Source organism: Gnatocerus cornutus, chromosome 7, assembly GCF_029298725.1.
Source record: "Gnatocerus cornutus isolate USDA-ARS CGAHR chromosome 7, icGnaCorn1.1, whole genome shotgun sequence".
Classification (NCBI taxonomy): Eukaryota; Metazoa; Arthropoda; class Insecta; order Coleoptera; family Tenebrionidae; genus Gnatocerus; species Gnatocerus cornutus.
The window spans coordinates 9,657,173-9,673,349 of NC_142239.1; the positions used below are offsets into that span (position 1 = coordinate 9,657,173).

At 36.0% G+C, this 16,177-nt stretch overlaps 1 protein-coding gene across 1 annotated transcript; it reads left to right on the forward strand.

The window, feature by feature from the left end:
* Positions 1-84: 84 nt before the first annotated feature.
* On the forward strand, positions 85-14,760 carry LOC148170767 (mutS protein homolog 4-like). Its single transcript, XM_088040658.1, has 10 exons — positions 85-331; positions 384-532; positions 581-762; positions 5,363-5,484; positions 5,528-6,380; positions 6,433-6,652; positions 9,841-10,056; positions 12,823-13,031; positions 13,078-13,264; positions 13,309-14,760. The coding sequence occupies exons 1-10, from the start codon at positions 157-159 to the stop codon at positions 14,758-14,760; spliced, it is 3,765 nt and encodes a 1,254-aa protein (XP_087896784.1). The 5' UTR covers positions 85-156.
* Positions 14,761-16,177: the final 1,417 nt, after the last annotated feature.

A 16,177-nucleotide genomic window follows, 5' to 3' on the forward strand; every position in this document is an offset into this window, starting at 1 on the left:
TTTTGTCAGGTGACCATTTTGTTGACGTTTCAAAAACGATGAATTTGAATCCGTCTGTGCTCAAAAAGAAGAAAAACGATTTCGGATTTTCAGGTAAGTGAAAAACCCCCTTGAGCCCCGTTTACGTGTGTTTTAGCATCCAACGTTAGGCAACTAATGGGGCCTCCGATGCGGCCGCCTCCCAAACCGAGACCGAGTAAGACCAAAGCGGCCTCTTCGTCGTCTTCGGGTACAAATTGGGGCAAAAACTGTCCGAGTGTCGTGAATTCTTCCACTTTGCGCTCGGGAAGTTCAACAATAACAAGTGACGGCGAGTCTAGAGTGATCGTAGGTGAGTTTATACAGGTGGTCCATAATTGGGAATGCATGTTTGACCTTTGCAGCCTTAACAGAAGGCAGAGGTGAAGCCAGATGTGAAGTTGGACTGGCTTCGATCGATCTCTCCTTGCCCACTATGCTGCTCTGCCAAATTTCAGACTCGCAAAGTTATATCAACACGCTCACGAAAATTAATATTGTGAATCCGACCGATGTAAGTAATTAGCAATTGTTTGGTGGTCTGTTCAAGTGGATTTTTCAGATTATTGTTCCTTCAACGATCTTAGAAAACAACCGATTGATTAAGAAGTTGAGGAAAAAGTTTCCGAATGTTAAAATTCTGGGAATTCCACGTAAAACCTTCAATAAGTCGAACGGGATGGATCGGATTTTACAGCTGTGTCTGCCGTCGATCAACACGATTTGTGTGGGGCTTCAGCACAAGTGAGTCTTAACTTGTGTCCACCCCAAATTTGTCTTTAATTTTGAAGATAAAATTTTGAAAATTTGCATGCGTTCAATAGTTGGCAACACTCTAGAATTTTGAAATTTGTTTTTTATTACCGATAGTTTTGGCGTCGCGACGCCTTAAAAATATAATTTTTAGCTAACTGTGCGAAATCAACCTCTAACCATTTCAGAGATATCTTGATTTTTGTAAAAAAATTGCACAATAGAAGTCACTTTTTTTCCAAAATAATTACCTTATAATCTATTTCAAAATCGCCATGTTAATTGCAAAATAAGCAAAATACAAACGTACAAGGAAATTTTGCATTAACTTTATGTATTGGACACCTATTTCCTACTAAAAATACGGAAAAAAGAAGTATTTTTACTCTTTTGTTTCCAATTTTTTTGAGCATGCTTTGGAATGGTGACAATTCAATTTTAATTTTTAAACAAATTTGGTTTAACAGATATAAAAAATTCTCAAAAATGTTGGTGAAATTTTTTTTTTTTTGAAAATCGAGTTATTTCAGAAATAATACAATTTAGGTATAGCACGATATATAAAAAGTGATCTTAAATTTGAATATAGAATTCAAAAATGCAGTAAAATATAGGGTGTTCTATTTAAAATAAGCAAGTTGACTGTACGTAAATATGAATCCATTTTTCATTCTTAAAGGGTTAATTAATACTTTTGTATTCTTCAGGATCTTTAGATTTTTTTCAACATTGTTTAAATTCTCTAAAATCTTTGGATTCCCTGGATTTTACGTCCATTAAATAGGTAATTTGGAATATTTTTGAACATAATATCAGATTTAATTAGATTTTTTGCTCACTTTCAATTTGGTCCTAATTTTAATTGCAATTTTAGCTCTTCTGGATTCTGAGAAATCTCTGAATTTTTCTGAGCTGTCTCGTCCTTTGAAATGACTCTTTTAGGACAATTTGTTTATTAGATTCTTCTTAGATTCTCTAGATTGTAGATTTTCCATTTTTCTAAATGGTGTTGTTTATTTTTTTTTATTTTGCATGCTAGAATTTTCTAGATTTTATCGATATATTGTGCATAAATATTCTCTTTGAATTCTTTCTAGATCCTCGTCTTGTATTTTCCCCAAATTTTATAGCCGTAGCACTAAAATTACTAAAATTATTATAAAACGTTATGACATTTTGATAACCACGTTATTGCAATTTCTTATCCATCTGCCTTGGTTTTAGAGTTGTATGACATAAATGCTTTTCACATCTCTGCTTTTCACAGCAAACATTCTGTTGTCGATTATAGAATTTTCAAAATAAAAATAATTCAACCTACGTTGATTTAAAATTTGACTTTTTTTTGAAAAAGGAGGTGTTTTAGAATATATTGTTGGTTTTCGTTTTCATGAGCAATTTTTTTTTGAATAAAATTCTCTTCGACCGATGTAGGCATAATAGTCGAAAAAGGCCTCTGTAGGTTGAAATTATCATAATAAGAAATAAGAAAAACCGACAGATTGAAACAAATGTCAGGGATGTTCAAAACTGCCCTTGATTGGAAATGTTTTACTTTCTTGAAAACTAGACTTGCTAGACGGTTGATTTTTAGCGAACGTATGTTATTATTGCCGCTTTATAAGATAAAATTATAAGATAAAATAAACGAAACCATTTAAAGAAAGGAATGTCACCTGAAAAGTCAAACCAATCTTTACCTCTTCAGTTACCTCGGTTTTAAATTTTATTAAAATCTGTTTACAAATAACTAAAATATCGAGCTTTAAAGTCTTAGGTGAGCGATCCTGTATATGAAATTTGGGGATAAAATTTTAGACATTTTTATTTTGAAAACAAGCTATTTTTTTTTATTAATATCCATGTCTTTTGTAATGTAGAAATAAAATTTTGGTGCTCTTTTTATGAACAACCTGTCCGAGCAAAAATCTGTCATTTTAGTGCTATAATTTTAAAATTTCGGTTGCAAAATTTTTATCAAGATTCAATGGCTGAATTGCAAGAAAACAGCAGAAATTTGCACGAAATCATCAACCTTTTCTTAGAGAAATCCGCTTATTTCGATGCAAAACGACGATTTCTCGCTGATTTTCGGCGTTTTTTGGCTTGGATTCGCAAAGAAGAGCTCGAAATCTACAAAACCACCACTTTTTTTCAAGATTCAACGGCTGAATTGCAAGAAAACAGCAGAAATCTGCACTAAATTATCAAAATTCTTAGAGAAATCCGCTTATTTCGATGCAAAACGACGATTTCTCGCTGATTTTCGCCATTTTTTGGCTTGGATTTGCAAAGAAGAGCTCGAAATCTACAAAACCACCACTTTTTTTCAAGATTCAACGGCTGAATTGGAAGAAAACAGCAGAAATCTGCACGAAATCATCAAAATTTTTAGAGAAATCCGCTTGTTTCGATGCAAAACGACTATTTCTCGCTGATTTTCGCCATTTTTTGGCTCGGATTTGCAAAGAAGAGCTCGAAATCTACAAAACCACCACTTTTTTTCAAGATTCAACGGCTGAATTGGAGAAATCTGCACGAATTCATCAGATTTCTTAGCGAAATCCGCTTATTTCGATGCAAAACGACGATTTCTCGCTGATTTTCGCCGTTTTCTGGCTTGGATTTGCAAAGAAGAGTTCGAAATCTACAAAACCACCAATTTTTTTCAAGATTTAACGGCTGAATTGGAAGAAAACAGCTGAAATCTGCACGAATTCATCAGATTTCTTAGCGAAATCCGCTTTTTTCGATGCAAAACGACGATTTTTCGCTGATTTTCGCCGTTTTTTGGCTTGAATTTGCAAATATGAGCCCGAAATCTACAAAACCACCAATTTTTATCAAGATTCAACGGCTGAATTGCAAGAAAACAGCAGAAATCTGCACAAAATTATCAAAATTCTTAGAGAAATCCGCTTATTTCGATGCAAAACGACGATTTCTCGCTGATTTTCGCCGTTTTTTGGCTTGGATTCGCAAAGAAGAGCTCGAAATCTACAAAACCACCACTTTTTTTCAAGATTCAACGGCTGAATTGGAAGAAAACAGCAGAAATCTGCACGAAATCATCAAAATTTTTAGAGAAATCCGCTTGTTTCGATGCAAAACGACTATTTCTCGCTGATTTTCGCCATTTTTTGGCTTGGATTTGCAAAGAAGAGCTCGAAATCTACAAAACCACCACTTTTTTTCAAGATTCAACGGCTGAATTGGAGAAATCTGCACGAATTCATCAGATTTCTTAGCGAAATCCGCTTATTTCGATGCAAAACGACGATTTCTCGCTGATTTTCGCCGTTTTCTGGCTTGGATTTGCAAAGAAGAGTTCGAAATCTACAAAACCACCAATTTTTTTCAAGATTTAACGGCTGAATTGGAAGAAAACAGCTGAAATCTGCACGAATTCATCAGATTTCTTAGCGAAATCCGCTTTTTTCGATGCAAAACGACGATTTTTCGCTGATTTTCGCCGTTTTTTGGCTTGAATTTGCAAAGAGCTCGAAATCTACAAAACCACCAATTTTTATCAAGATTCAACGGCTGAATTGCAAGAAAACAGCAGAAATCTGCACGAAATCATCAAAATTCTTAGAGAAATCCGCTTGTTTCGATGCAAAACGACGATATCTCGCTGATTTTCGCCGTTTTTTGGCTTGGATTCGCAAAGAAGAGCTCGAAATCTACAAAACCACCACTTTTTTTCAAGATTCAACGGCTGAATTGGAAGAAAACAGCAGAAATCTGCACGAAATCATCAAAATTCTTAGAGAAATCCGCTTGTTTCGATGCAAAACGACTATTTCTCTCTGATTTTCGCCATTTTTTGGCTTGGATTTGCAAAGAAGAGCTCGAAATCTACAAAACCACCACTTTTTTTCAAGATTCAACGGCTGAATTGGAGAAATCTGCACGAATTCATCAGATTTCTTAGCGAAATCCGCTTATTTCGATGCAAAACGACGATTTCTCGCTGATTTTCGCCGTTTTCTGGATTGGATTTGCAAAGAAGAGTTCGAAATCTACAAAACCACCAATTTTTTTCAAGATTTAACGGCTGAATTGGAAGAAAACAGCTGAAATCTGCACGAATTCATCAGATTTTTTAGCCAAATTCGCTTTTTCCGATGCAAAACGACGATTTCTCGCTGATTTTTGCCGTTTTTTGGCTTGAATTTGCAAAGAAGAGCTTGAAATCTACAAAACCACCAGTTTTTTTCAAGATTCAACGGCTGAATTGGAAGAAAACAGCAGAAATCTGCACGAATTCATCAGATTTCTTAGCGAAATCCGCTTTTTTCGATGCAAAACGACGATTTCTTGCTGATTTCCGCCGTTTTTTGGCTTGAATTTGCAAAGAGCTCGAAATCTACAAAACCACCAATTTTTATCAAGATTCAACGGCTGAATTGCAAGAAAACTGCAGAAATCTGCACGAAATCATCAAAATTCTTAGAGAAATCCGCTTATTTAAGAATTTAAGTTATATTTAAGTTTTTAAGTTTGTGTTTATTAACAAATATAGAGTAAAAACGACAATTTTTAGAAATTTGCGTTTTTAAGACAAACTAAATATTTATTATATTTGAAGGTACTACGCCCTGGCAGCCGCTTCCGCCCTCACCACCTACTTACAACACAATCTGAACATCTACTATGCGAAGGCCTCTCTGAACATAACGTACGAAGAATCAGAAGGATACGCCATCATAGGTAAGTTTAACAGAAGCGATACTATAAGAGAAGGTTGGTGTAGATGTCTCCACAGCGGATCTCCTGGAGCTGGTTTCCTCCACCAAGCCCCTCCAAGCGTCTCGTTACGCGACTCTCTTCGGCGTTTTGAACTACTGCGTCACCAAAGTCGGCTCAAGACTGCTGAGATCCACGATTTTACAACCCCCTTGTCTACCTTCCATCATCGAAGCCACTTCGCACAGCGTCTCTGAGTTGATCAAGCAGCCGGAGATTCTTCTTTCCATTCAAAATATCCTTCAGAGGGTCGCGAACATCGACCAGTTGCTCACTCTAACTTCCATGCACCTGAGTACCATTGATGGTTGCTCCGTTCGACAACTGAACTACTTGTTGTTACTCAACGGATTGATCGAAGTTATGGAGCCTTTGAAAGACGTGATGGCCACTCTCCAACAGCCGTTTTTCAAGCAGTTGAAGGGCACTCTGGAAAGCGACAATTTCGCGATTATCGCCAATAAAATTCGGACGAAAATACGTCCTTCGGCGTCTTTCGCGAAGAATGAAGCCGGGATTAACGAGAGATGTTTTGCCATCAAGTCTGAAATCAACGGATTGTTGGATTTGGTGAGAAAAACTTACGTGGAGCGCTTGAACGATCTCACAGAGTACGTGAAGCACCTAGAGAACAAACACAAGTTACCTCTAACTCTTGGTAATAATAATGCCAAAGGGTACCACATCATCCTTAAGCTCAACGGATTACAAAAGCGCACTTTCAAGAAATCGGATTTACCGGCGGAATTCGTGCAAGTGTGCCGCTTAGCCGGAAGCTTCACCATGAAGACGGACGAGCTCATCAACTACGCCACCAGACTGGAAGATATCATGTTGGAGATCTTGAAGATCAGCAACTCGTAATGTTTTTCCACGTCTTAGAACGAATGTTTTTCATACTGTTTTTTCTAGAATGATCTACGAGATTATAGTCGACCTCAAACAATACCTGGGGTTCTTCTACAAGCTTTGCGAGGACGTGGCGCGTCTGGACCTCTTGCAGTCGCTAGCAGAAGCTAGTAAACGTGGCCACTACGTCCGACCGAAATTCGGCGAATTTACTGAATTAGTAAATTCCCGACATCCGATGCTCGAACTGTTGATCTCCAGTCAGAGCGTTGCGAATCCTGTCGTAAGTCTCTTTACTAGGATAAAGTCTAGCTCATCGCTATCAGTCCACTCTCCTGTGTAACTTTTCGAAAATTCTTGGGTGTAAATCAGGCTTTCAATTCGTTAGGGAGAAAATTGGGGGAAAATTGAATGTGTTATACCTAAATGCTTATCATTTTTGACATTTTAAAAGTTTAAGACTTGACACATAGATAGCGCCACTGTTGGGTCAGGTCAGGTCAAATTATACTTAAAATTCAAGAAAAATATGTAAATTAACCTAAAAACCTGTTGTTTTTGATATTTGTGCAGTTCCGGACCTGACACATAGATGGCGCCACTTTTGAGTCAAAATAAGCGCTAAAATTAAAAAAAAATGTGTAAATTAACCTAAAAACTTGTAATTTTTGCCATTTCTGCAGTTCCAGACCGGACACATACATGGCGCCACTTTTAGGTCAGGTCAGGTTAGCTTCTAGGTTAAACTGTCAGTGAGGGAACCTCAGCCGCGCACTCCGCTATAAGAGGTATTTAAGTTCAAGTCGCCTAAAACTACCAAAAGCGTTATCAACTAATCAACGAATCAAAAACAAAATCAAAATTAAACACTTTACTATAAAATCTCTTACCCAATATAAACTGTCTCCATACAAAATTATCAACAATAAATTAGTCAGATTGCTATAAAAATACACCGCAGTATTTAAATAGAGCTACAAAAACGATAATTGGCCTCTTTCTCCAACTTTCTTTATTCAAGGACTTAATTATGACTAATAATTTCGAGGACAAATCAGCCAATTATGTACGCGATTAGGTGTCTTCGTTACCGGGCTAAACCTAACTAAACTAAACTAAACATTTTTCCTGCGCCCGATTGTCCGATTTACACCATGTTAGAAAAGCACTCAAATTTGATTTTAAGATTTACACTCAAATTAAGCGAATCTCTCATCTAATGGACCAGAAAAGTCACAATTGGGTTGGCGACACCGAAATTTGGCCAAATACATTCGTTTTAGGTTGCAAATGTCAATTTTTAGTCATTTCTTTACTCAAGATTGGCATCTTGATGAAATAACTCAGTAATTTTAAATTTCAAAGTTGGCATTATTGCTCCTTGGAATTTGACATTTGGCAATTTTGACATGAAATTTGGCGTGTATCAAGCTTACGTGTTTAATTAGTGCGAGCCCTTAAACATGTGCAAGTGAAGCAACTGCTGTTCAAAAACGGTAACAAACAAATTGAATTTTGACACATTACATTGTCAAAACTTTCACGATCGTCTTTTGTACCCCAAAAGCCAACTAAAGTCCAGCTCATTGCTGTCAACTTCTGTGTAAATTTTCAACAATTTTTGGGTGTAAATCAGGCTTTCAGATCTTTAGGGAGAAAATTAGGGGAAAATTGAATGTAGCAATTTTAGAGGTTAACACGTCAAAGTTGAGTGTATTAATCAATAACTAATTAAACAATTATTGCAACAGGAAGTTTTTAATAAAGATTTAACAAGTTTTGTAACGCCTAAGAACTTGTAATTTTTGACATTTGTGCAGTTCCAGACCTGGCACATAGACGGCGGCACTTTTGAGTCAAAATAAGCGCTAAAATTAAAATATATGTAAATTAACCTAAAAACTTGTAATTTTTGACATTTCTGCAGTTCCAGACCTGACACACAGATGGCGCAACTTTTGGGTCAGCTCTAAGGTCACTAGATCAAAGTTTCTGTTTTATTAGTTTTTAGTCAGGTCAGGTCAGCTTCAAGGTTAAACGCTTTTACTGCCAATTGTTACCGATAAAAATTACTGCCAACTTAACTTCTTAATGAGTGGACCGATAGTAATGAGCAACATTGCCATTGCAACATTTGCAAAAAACAAAAAACAACGCAAGCTCGGCCAAAGTCCGTTAGGTTGCAAATGTTCACTTTGACAGTTATTTGTTTATTTAAAGTTGCACCGATGTACGAAATTTGGTACTTTTAAGATGACAAGATTGGCATTATTGTCTCCCAGAATTTGACATTTGTCCATTTTGACATGAAATTTACTGTGTGTTAAGGTTATACAAGGTGTTTATAAATGTTTCTAGCATCAAGCGTGGCTTCGGAATTCCTGTCGTACATTATTTTGCCGCTTTGTTTTCATAGTGATTATAACTATCTTGAAAATTATTTATACAGTTACAGTTTCGTGTCAAAATTTATGATTTTCAGGTTTCAAACCACAACTAGAACAGTTTATTTCTCAAAACTTACTTTGCTTCATGTTTGAGGTTAACAGTAAATGTCAGTTGACTAATCCAAACCTGCATTTGTAATGAGCGGCACATTTCTTTGACATTTCATAGCCACTATGGATGCTATAAACATTTATAAACACCCTGTATAATTAATTAGTGTGTTCCATTTAAAAAAAAAAAATTAATTGAAAAGTAATATTCATTAGTGGTAACTAAATAAGCAGTTGGTCAAAATTGAAAACAAACTTCAAAGTAGTCTCATAGAGCATTCGTACACTCTGTCATATCAAAAATTTAAGATATATTGGATGTTTAATGAATAGATATTATGTATATATTTACAAAAGTCCACTTTGACAGTTATTTATTTGTTGCAATCTGGGGATATATGTATTAAATTTTGGTACTTTTAAGTTGACGAGGTTGGCATCATTGTCTCCTCAGAATTTGACATTAAATTTGATGTGTGTTTAGCTTTAACGTCAGTAGTGACATATTTCTTTAGATCTGACTACCATAGAAATAGAATTTTGAGATAACATGTTGACAGCTTTTCCGATCGTCTTTTGTACCCCAAAAGCAAACTAAAGTCCAGCTCATTGCTATCACTCCACTCTCCTGTCTAAATTTTCGAAAATTTTTGGGTGTAAATCAGGCTTTCACATCGTTAGGGAGAAAATTAGGGGAAAATTGAATGTGGCGATTTTTGAGGTTAACACGTTGTCAAAGTTGAGTGTATTAATCAATAACTAATCAAACAATTGTTGCAACAGGAAGTTTTTAATACAAATTTAACAAGTTTTGGCAATCTTGCGTAAGACGTCAAGGTCAAACACTTTTGTTGCCAACTGCTACCGATGAAAATCGCTAAGAGCTGCTGCCAACTTAACATTTTAATGAGTGGACCGATAGTAATGAGCTCTGGTATAATTTATTATTATATTTTATATTATTATTTTGTAGTCGATTTGTAAAGACTTCAACGTCCAGATAATCACTGGTCCCAATGGTTCTGGGAAGAGCGTCTACATACGACAAGTGATGTTGCTGCAAATAATGGCGCAAGTTGGTTGTTATGTTCCTGCCGATTCGGCGAAGTTTCGCCCGATTCAACGAATGTTTGCTAGGATTTATTTGGAGGACGATATGGAGTATGGAGCCTCGTCGTTTATTTTAGAGGTGTTTTGATGTTGTCGTTCTGTCCCGGCGCATTCGAGCTTAATCGATTTTTCTTAGAAACTATAAATTGTATAAATTTGAAATTTTTGGAACGAAAGTAGGCGGATAAGACGAATCAAATGAAAATATTTACATTTTTGTGGAACTTTCGGTTTTTCTTTAAATTCTTTTAATATTATCTTCATTGACTTTAGGTTCATATTTGGTTTCTCTAGACTCCCTTTAAATTCTTCTCATTTTCTTTATATTTCTTTTTTTAGTCTTTGTTACTTTCTGTAATCATGATTCTCCGATTTTCTTAAATTTATAAATTCTTTTTGATTTTAGCTTCTCTACATTTGCTACGAATTTATTAAAAGCACTTTCTTCTTCTTAGATTTTCGAAATTCTCTTTTGAATCTTTAGATATTCTAATATGTTTTCCTCATATACTCTAAATCTGTTTAAATTTTGTAGATTCTGTCTATGGCTTCCCTAATTTACGGATTGTCGCTATAATTCCTTTTTAGATTCACTTATCGAAACAATTGAGCATAAATTATTTTTGTATTAAAACGCATTAAACCTCTTTAGCTTTTTTCTTAGATTGCCGAAACGTGCTTTAGATTCTTCTTGAATTCTGTTTAGTCTCTAAATTTTCTTACATTCTAATTAAGTTTCTGTCTCATTTTCCGTAGATTTTTCTGAGTTTTTTGGTTTCTCTTAGTTTTTTCATGATTCTTACATTTTTAGATTTTTTTGATTTTAGATTTTCTAGATTTGCTTCAAATTCTTCAAATTCACAACTTTTTGTCAGATTATCAAAATTTTCTTTAGCCTTTAGATGTTGTAGTCTTGAGTCAATTTTTTCTTTTTCTTCTTGAATTCTTTTTAGAGTCTCTAAATTTTCTTATAATCTGTTTATATAGGTATTTTTCTCAAATTATCGAGTTTCCTTGCTTTTTAAAGATTTTTTTGAATTTTGTTTAGGTTGTTAAGTTGTTTGTCTTTGTCACTATAATTCCTTTTTAGATTCACTTATCTAAACAATTGAGCATAAATTCTTTTTGTATTAAAACGCATTAAACCTCTTTAGATTTTTTCTTAGATTGCCGAAACGTGCTTTAGATTCTTCTTGAATTCTGTTTAGTCTCTAAATTTTCTTACATTCTAATTAAGTTTCTGTCTCATTTTATGTACATTTTTCAGAGTTTTTTGGTTTCTCTTAGTTTTTTTCATGATTCTTACATTTTTAGATTTTTTTGATTTTAGGTTTTTCTAGATATGCTTCAAATTCTTTAAATTCACTTTCTTTTTGTCAGATTATCAAAATTTTCTTTGGCCTTTAGATATTGTATAAAATATTTTCCTGTTCTGTATATCTGTTTCTGTAGTCTTGAGTCAATTTTTGCTTTTTCTTCTTGAATTCTGTTTAGAGTCTCTAAATTTTCTTATAATCTGTTCATATTTTTCTTAAATTATCGACAGTTTCCTAGCTTTTTTAAGATTATTATGAATTTTGTTGTTCTTTGTTTTTAGATTTTTCCTCGGATTTTCACTCAGAGTGTGTATGAATTTTCTTTTTTTTTATCACATTCTCTTTTAATTTTATCTAAATTGACTTTCTTCTTCTAAGATTTTCTTAATTTTCTTTAGAATCTTTAGAAATTCTAATATATTTTCCTCAGAGAGTATCTGTAGATCTTTAGTTCTTGTTAAACTAACTTTATTTGATTTTTCTAATTTCTGTAAATTTGGTCAAATTGTTCTTAGATTATGTAATTTTTTTATATTTTTCTTTTTGAATAACAACACTTTAATAAGTGTCTTTAAATTTTTCCTTAGATTGTCTAAACGTTCTTCTTCTTGAATTTTGTTTATTCTCTAAATTTTCTTAGATTCTCTTCAAGTTCAGTCTAATTTTCCGTTAATTTTTCAGAATTGCTTTTATTTCTCTTTGTTGTTTTTGAGTCTTCAATTGTCACACATTTGTTTGTATTTTCATAATTCTTATATTTGAAAATTTGTAGATTTTTAAAAATTCTTTTTTATTTTATAGATTCTAGTTTTTTGATATTTTACTATAAAATATTTTCCACAAATCCTGTTAAAATTTTGTAGATTCTCTGTTTTTTTCCTAATAATTGAATTTTCTTTGGTTTCCCTAAATTTTCTTTAAATTATCTATGGACTGGTTCTAGAATTTGTTTTTAGATTAAACTTACCTTAGATTGTCTTTAGAGCTTGTAGTTCATATTAGATCACCTTTAGATACTCTCTAATTTCTGTAGGTCTTCTATTTTTTTTTAATTCTTTTTCAATGATTTAGATTTTCTTCAGATTTTCCTCAAATTTTGTTATTGTTTTTGTTTTCCTAGGCTTTTATACATATTTTCTCTAGTTTGTGGATAAATTTCTTTTGAATGGGAAAATCTTTAGTCTATTTAGATTTTTCCTTAGATTGTCCAAACGTTTTTAGGCTCTTCTTAAATTCTGTTCAGTCTATAATTTTTCTGATAATTATTATCGTCATTTTTTCCTCAAATTGTCTAGATAATCTCTTAGTTCTATAGAGTATAGAGTTTTATAAGATCTTTTTGCTTTTTCTAGATTTTCTTGACTTCTGTTCTTCTAAAATATCGTAATATTTTCTCTCGGACTTTCCTTAGATTCTAATTAGTGTCTCTAGTTTTAAAATTTTCTTCCCTTCTTCTAGAATCTTTCTAGATTTTCTTAACAATTATAAATTTACTCTCAAAACTCAATCTAACGCTAAAGTAATTCCAGATGAAGGAAATCAAATACATGATGACGCTCCCCACCCACAACTCCCTCTTCATCGTCGACGAAATGTGCAGATCCACAGCAGCAGACGAAGGAACCTCGCTTGCCTTGGCAATCTGTGAACAATTCTGCAAAACTCCCGTTTTCCTGTACGTCACCACTCACTACAAAGCCCTCACAAACTTAGCCAAAGCCTACTTCAACGTCAGAACGTGAGTTTTACCCCCCTAATCACCCCAATCTAATCGTCTTCTTCAGCTGGCAAATGGAAACTGCAGCAACCGGCGACCGTCCTCAAGACTTAACACTAAATTTCCGGTACCAATTGATGCCTGGAGTGACCGATTTGAAGCATTATGGTGTCCACATCGTGAAGAACATCTGGCCAAAGTCGATGCTCGAAGACGTCTATAGCATCCTGGAGGAGATCGCAGTACCACCAGAGGTAAAAAGGTGAAGTTTTCCTTCGTTTTTTCATGTTGTTGGCAGGATGAGCATCACAGTGAAGTTAACGAACTTCTGAGAGTTAAGTACAAGTTGGAGTCGGACTTCCGGAAGTTGAAGAGTGAAGGCAAGCTCACGCGAGCCACCATCAACAGGCTGCTGAATGAGTACCAGAATGAGCTGCACAAGAGAGGTACCGTGTCGTTGGAGCGAGAAGTTAACGATAGCGACACCTCTTCGGAGCTCCTCGAGCAATTCGAGTCTTCGAGTTACCGGAATCTGTCGGATTTCCTTCGGGAAGACAGCGGGAATGTCAATAAGTTGATTCCTGACGTTAGTATCGCGTGTTCTGAGCGGCAGCTCGTTTTGGGTGACGATGGTGGTACTCCAACAGCACTTGGTGCTGATGGTCAAGATGTAGGTGCGAATTTTGGCACTCCTATAGTGTTTGGTACTAACGTCCAAGACGTGAGTGCCGAAGAAATAAAGTCTATGATGGAGGAACTCAGTCGGAGTTTGATCGAAGATGACGATTTTGACTTCTCGCAGGTCGAAGAAACGCCGCCAGTTGACAACCAACACATTTTTCCAGTGGTGCAGGTCAAGGAGGGTCCTCTATGGTCTTCAGACCACTCAGAAAGCAGCCAAAGCGAGAGTATAAGTTACTCTCCTCCATGCTCTGAGGGTAAAATTCCCACCACCATCAAGTCGAGTACTAGTGAGACGAACCTCGACAACCTCTCCATGATGCGGCAACTGGACAAGTCTTCTTCGAGCGAAAAACCACCTAGTGACGAACGGAAAGCCTCCACGTCCTCCAGTCTGAAGGAAAGTGACAACAGTAACGAAGGTACTCACCCAAAAACCTTGAAAACCAGAAGGTCGAAATTCGTACCGCCGAAGAAGCTCACCCGAGAAGAAATCGAGCGCGAGTTCAACGAACAAGACCGAAGACTCTACGAAAGTGACCTGTCAGAATCGGATTTGTCGAAGTATTTGCAGCAGAAACTGAACCGTCCGACGGTCAAGCAGGTGCAGAACTCGAAGCATTTAGCGTACGTGCGGAAAACTGACAGCGGTGTTGAGGTGATTCCTGTGAAAGCCGCACCGGCGAAGAAGAAGTTTTCGTTTAAGAGAAACCTGTCGAGCAACAACACGATGGATATTTCGATTTTCAGCGACAAGAACGCGAAGTGTCTCGACGAGTTTCTGAATTCGGACGAACGGGACGTGAAGAGGTTCAAATTTAATTTTGAAAAAGGGGCTGCTGGCTTTAGTTTCGCGCCAAGTTTTGCCTCAAATGCGCCCTTCTTTGAGAAAACGCCGAGTTCTGGGAGTAACGAGCAGTTTTGCACGACCCCTGATGGCTACTATAAGAGCAACAAACAAGACGTTGAGAATATTATAGATAAGTATTTAGGTTCGGATGAGCCGGTGGAGGAGGATTATAACATCTTTGAAAGTTACCTACTTGATGACAACGATTTAGATTTGTGAGTTAGCGAAACAAAGAGTAGGCTAGTGTCAAAATTATTGTGTCAAAATGGGGAGACGCGGCGCAGCTCCTTCTAAGCCATGGCGGTCTCCGCCCCCAACGCGGCAACCACCAATCGGAAGGAAGTATTCGTAAGTCACTTACAAAACTGTTGTATCGACAAATATTTGCGTTGGCATTGTTTTTGTTAACGCTGACGAGATATAAATAATTTGAAAGTCTCCTGGAGGTGACGCACACAATTTGGCATAATAAAACATTCCCTTATCGTGATATTTTTAATAAAAATTCGTCCTGAGTCCGGGCCTGCGCCCTCGCCGGACTTTGATCACGTGACGTCACTTGACTCAATTTCGGAGTCACGCGCATCCTCCCTCTCTTTCTAACACACGTGGGTAGAGTGAGATGTCCGTCTAAAATTGGCACGACTTTCTAGAATATTCACATCAATATATAAAACGCGGTCAGGTCAGGTCAGAGGCTGCAAAATTTATACATTTTTATTAACATACTTGACAATTTAATGTATTATAAATCGGTACTTTTAAGAAACGACATACGTATTTGGCAAATTGCAATGATGATCATAATTAACAAAGGTATTAGACTGGAAAGTCTTGAGTGGGTTTCCTCATCTGCATGTTTACACAAAAAATTCATACAAACAACATAGAAAAAAAAGATAAAAGTGGGTAAAACGTATAATAATATTCCACATTGTTCTTAGTCTAGCATCAATGTCCCAAAATGGTAGCTTCTCAACAATATACCTTTCAATAACAATTATTATAACTTATTTAACTTAATTGCTAACCTAATTACAAAAGAAAATAAAGGAAATTATTTAAAAAAAAAAACCACAATTCGTCCTGAGTCCGGGCCTGCGTCTTCGCCGGACTTTGATCACGTGACGTCACTTGACTCAATTTCAGAGTCACGCGCATCGTCCCTCTCTTTTTAACACACGTAGGTAGAGTGAGACGCCTGTCTAAAAATGGGACGAATTTCTAGAATATTCACGTCAATATATAAAACGCAGTCAGGTCAGGTCAGGTCAGGTCAGGTCATAGGCTGCTGTCTTTAGTTTCGCAGCGCGACTAAGGCTGAAACTCCACCCCTTTTGGTTGCTAGGGTCCCGCGACCATAAATGACGTCACAAGAAAGTTTTACAAGGCACAAATTGTTGATGTATTTTGCATGGCCTCCTGCATCATTATTGGCCCGTGCATTCGGCATTTGCAACTGATTCCCGCATGGCGCTGCATTCGAAGGAAAAAACTAACCTCAAATAGTTTGCACTTGTCAGCTTTTCAGATTTTTCGTTTACTGACTGTTGATCTGTTCTAGTCGCTCCAAAAGTTTTTGTTCGTTGCTATATTTTCCGTTGTTCTGCTTTCTTTTGTCGCACTTTCACCATGT

Excerpts from the sequence above, each read along its gene's own strand:
- LOC148170767 (XM_088040658.1), top strand. The coding sequence starts at position 157 with ATGGGGCCTCCGATGCGGCCGCCTCCCAAACCGAGACCGAGTAAGACC. Across the intron at positions 533-580 it reads ATATTGTGAATCCGACCGAT|ATTATTGTTCCTTCAACGAT; the intron begins GTAAGTAATTAG and ends TGGATTTTTCAG. Across the intron at positions 6,653-9,840 it reads AGAGCGTTGCGAATCCTGTC|TCGATTTGTAAAGACTTCAA; the intron begins GTAAGTCTCTTT and ends ATTATTTTGTAG.